We start from the raw sequence: 4,147 nt of genomic DNA, 5'->3' as shown, positions 1-4,147 counted from the left end.
AATTGGGGCATATCCCCATTTTTTAGTGCTACTTGTAGTCACAACCTTTATTTTAAAAGTTTTATATTGTAAATATTTGACTTGATATAAAATTATTTTTATGCAGGATAACAGATATTACAGTCTTATTTTAGTTTATCAGAGAATGTACCAGAGAATAACTGCAAGAAAAGTAAATAGATAGGGCTTCCCCCCCCTTTTAAAATTACTGCTAAATATACCAGGAAATTGACACAAAACCAAATCCAAGGACTTAAATAGACATTACAGTTCAATTTTAGTTATAAGAGTGAAAAAATATTTTAAAAATTCTTATACAGTCCATTTTTTATTTTCTTGATGAAATGGTAACTGGCTATCTAATCAGAGTTTGTTTTTATGTTGGGGCAGTTAGGAGGAATTGAATGTTGATCCTAATCACTTGTATACTTCCATGGTAAAACTAGCTTTTGTTCATTTATCGCTTATATGTATTAGGAAAACTTACTGTAGGGGAGAATTATGTTTACATACAGATACAAAAAGTTTAAACTCGTGTCTTATGAACATAGGCTGATGAAGGAGGGTTGGGATGAGAAACGATATCCTGATAACTACAGAAATGAGGAAAGGAAGCAGTGGGTACAGAGAACTTTGTCCTGCTCAGAGATCCCCAAAGAATCCCTGTCCCCTCCCCCTACCTCCTGCCAGAATGTTGGGTTTCAAAGAATGAGCAGATTAACGGATATCAGGAGTAGTGTGGCCTGGGCTGAGAATAAGGATAATTTAGGCAAATTACGAGTTAATAGTACTGTCTGAATCATTACAGTCTGCCTACATGGCATATCTGTGAAGGTAAAGGGAACAAACTCAAGGAACATTAGAGTTTCTGCTGTTGGAAGGAAGTCATATATGGTAAGGGAACTACCAAAGGCCAAGACCAAATAGAAATTCAGCCCCAGAGTCTCAGCAGCCACCCCTTAGTGAGCCAGCCTAGATGTGGAGCTGATGTCTGACTCTTGGGGTCTCAGCATGCCTGGGAGAGCTGTTGTTGTGGGACATAGGCCACACAGCTTCAACTGACTCACAATGGCATTGTCAAAGCTAGCCTCTTTGAGAAACTCTTCCTCTATATTGCCTTCACTATGGAAGAACCAAAGGGCCTTGAAAGAGGGTAAGATAAAGTTTCAAACTTGGGCTCAGCAAAAGAGGGACTTCAGGCTGGGACCAGTGCCAAAAACTTCGTGTGTTACATTGGGGATTGTGTTGCTGTTGGTGATTTTCCTGCCAGGCTTATACTGTGACCCTGGATCTGTGTATTACTCTTCTTACGAAACAGTCATCCCCAAGAGTCTGACAGTCAAGAGAACGGAAGACCCAGGGGAAAAGGCATCCTATACACTATTAATGCAGGGCCAGAAGCAGGTGATTCAACTGAAGGTGAAGAGAGACTATTTTGTGAATAACTTTCCAGTCTTCAGCTACCACAATGGGGTCCTGGGGCAAGAAGTGCCTTTCATCCCTCATGACTGTCACTACGAAGGCACCATAGAAGGAGTCCCGGGTTCTTTTGTTTCCCTCAACACCTGTTCAGGCCTCAGGGGCATCCTGATTAAGGAGGGGAAATCCTATGGCATTGAGCCCAGGGACACCTCAAAACAGTTTGAACATGTGTTGTACACCATGGCACCCCAAGCTCGAGTGTCCTGCAGCGTCACTTCCAAAGGCAGCCAGGTGGCGTCCACCAGCCGGCAACAAGGGAGCAGGAGGCCTCGCAGTCTACAGGCACTGCCATCCTTCTGGTCACACACCAAGTACGTGGAGATGTTTGTCGTGGTCAGCAACCAGCGCTTCCAGATGTGGGGCAGTAACGTCGACGAGACAGTCCGGAGAGTAATGGACATCACTGCTCTGGCCAACATCTTCACTCGGGGCATAAACACCCAGGTGGTGCTGGCCGGAATGGAGATCTGGACCGAGGGGGACCTCATCGAAGTCCCAGCGGACTTGCGAGTTACACTGAGGAATTTCAATAGCTGGAGACAGGAGAAGCTCTTCCCCCGGGTGAAGCACGATGTTGCCCACATGATCGTGGGACATCACCCTGAAGACGATGTGGGACAGGCGTTTCTCAATGGTGCCTGTTCAAGAGGCTTTGCAGCCGCTGTTGAATCCTTCCACCATGAAGATGTCCTCTTGTTTGCGGCGCTCATGGCCCATGAGCTTGGGCACAACTTGGGTATTCAGCACGACCACTCGGCCTGCACTTGTGAAGATAAACGCTTTTGCCTCATGCATGAGAACATCACTAAAGAAAGTGGCTTCAGCAACTGCAGCTCTGACCACTTCTACCAGTTCCTCCGGGAACACAAAGGGGCCTGCCTGTTTAACAAGCCCCGGGCCCAAGGTCGCCTGCGTAGGCAAGCCACGTGTGGAAACGGTGTGTTGGAGGTGAATGAAGAGTGTGACTGTGGACCCGACTGTGGTAATAACCCGTGCTGTGACGAAACATGTAGGCTGAATGAGCATGCACAGTGTAGTGATGGACTGTGCTGTTTTAATTGCCAGTGGAGACATAAGGGTTTCATGTGTCGTTCTGCTCTTGGAGAGTGTGACCTCCCAGAGTATTGTGATGGTTCCTCTGGAGAATGTCCCAGGGACCACTATAAGCAAGATGGTACATCGTGTGATATGATTCACTATTGTTTTATGGGCCGGTGCAGGAACCCTGATACTCAGTGCATGGATATATTTGGGTCACCTGCAAGGTCAGCCCCAGAAGACTGTTATAGTTCCATGAACACGAAAGGGAACCGGTTTGGAAACTGTGGCATTGGGGCTTCAACTAGTCCAAAATATGTTAAGTGCTCTGATAAGAATATATTTTGTGGGAAACTTGTATGTACAAATATTAGAAAAATACCAGAAGTCAAACACCAGCATACATTAATCCAGGTCCCCCATCAAAACGACTTCTGCTGGAGCATGGATGCCTTTAATGATACTGACATCCCTGATGATGGAGACGTGGACACTGGCACCCTTTGTGCCCCACACAAAGTCTGTGTGAATTACTCCTGTAGTGATCATGCCGTGCTTAGGTACGACTGTGAACCAAAAGAAATGTGTAATGGGAAAGGAGTTTGCAACAATTTAAGGCACTGCCATTGTGAGGCTGGCTACGCCCCCCCTGACTGCAAAGCTCCAGGAAACGGGGGTAGTGTGGACAGTGGTCCCCCTGGCAAATCACCTGATGAAAATCTAAGTGTAGGAGGAAGTGGCATTCCTACTAAACGGAAGAATGAAATGAATGTTTTTTACAAGGTGACTTTCATATTACCCTCATTTCTTTTGCTAGTATTGTTGATTTTAGTATTTTCCATTAGCTTTAAGGCTGGAATTGAGTCAACAGAGATGCCAGGAGGCTCCTCAGAGGAGACCACAGAGACTACTGAGGACACAGAGGACTTACCACAGGACTTAGGAAAGAAACCCACGGATATCTCAAAGATGGGTCCAGAGGGGGCTCCAAAGGAAGCCCCACCACCAGAGGAGGCACCCCCACCGCAGGAGGGCGCCCCACCACAGCAGGGCCCCCCGCCACAAGAGGAGCCCCCACCACAGGAGGTGCCCCCTTCCCAGGAAGTGCCCCCTTCCCAGGAGGCGCACCCACCCCCAGAGGGCCCTTCGCCCCCAGAGGCCCCACCCCCGGAGGCCCCTCTACCTCCGGAGGCCCCTGCACCCCCAGAGGCCCCACCACCTCCAGAAGCCCCACCGCCCCCGCAGGCCCCACCTCCAGAAGTCCCAGGAGGGTCTGCACCATAAGAGGTAGCAGGTGAAGGACAGGTATAACCGAAGGTATAAAAATAGTGAATGAAAAAGCCAAATACATCAAATATCTCAAGCACTGAGGGGGGATGAGAGGCTCATAGAGGCAAAGGTGAAGTGAGAACTGATGGCTCCAGTGCTCTAACTGGACTATATAGTATAGAGAAACATAGTAATCTGGGAGGAGGAATCCAGGTTTTAATATTTACTTTAGCAATTCGGTTATACATTGATACATGAAATCAAATACAAAATATTCTGTAGTATTGCCTTATCCCATTTCATGAAACAATATATTTAAGCTTTTCTCATAGATCATTGTATCAATACCTTGTATCAT

The 4,147-nt window shown here is 46.9% G+C and overlaps 1 protein-coding gene across 1 annotated transcript; it reads left to right on the top strand.

Moving 5' to 3' along the window:
• Positions 1 to 1,044: 1,044 nt before the first annotated feature.
• Positions 1,045 to 3,804, top strand: LOC122903643 (disintegrin and metalloproteinase domain-containing protein 1a-like). The gene has a single exon (XM_044244423.1). It carries the CDS (start codon positions 1,069 to 1,071, stop codon positions 3,802 to 3,804), a length of 2,736 nt encoding a protein of 911 aa, XP_044100358.1. The 5' UTR covers positions 1,045 to 1,068.
• The last annotated feature ends 343 nt before the right edge of the window (positions 3,805 to 4,147 follow it).

The sequence above is a fragment of the Neovison vison genome, chromosome 3 (genome assembly GCF_020171115.1).
Source record: "Neovison vison isolate M4711 chromosome 3, ASM_NN_V1, whole genome shotgun sequence".
Lineage (NCBI taxonomy): Eukaryota > Metazoa > Chordata > Mammalia > Carnivora > Mustelidae > Neogale > Neogale vison.
The sequence above is the reverse complement of the archived record's forward strand: the minus strand, read 5'-3'. Positions and strand labels throughout refer to the sequence as shown.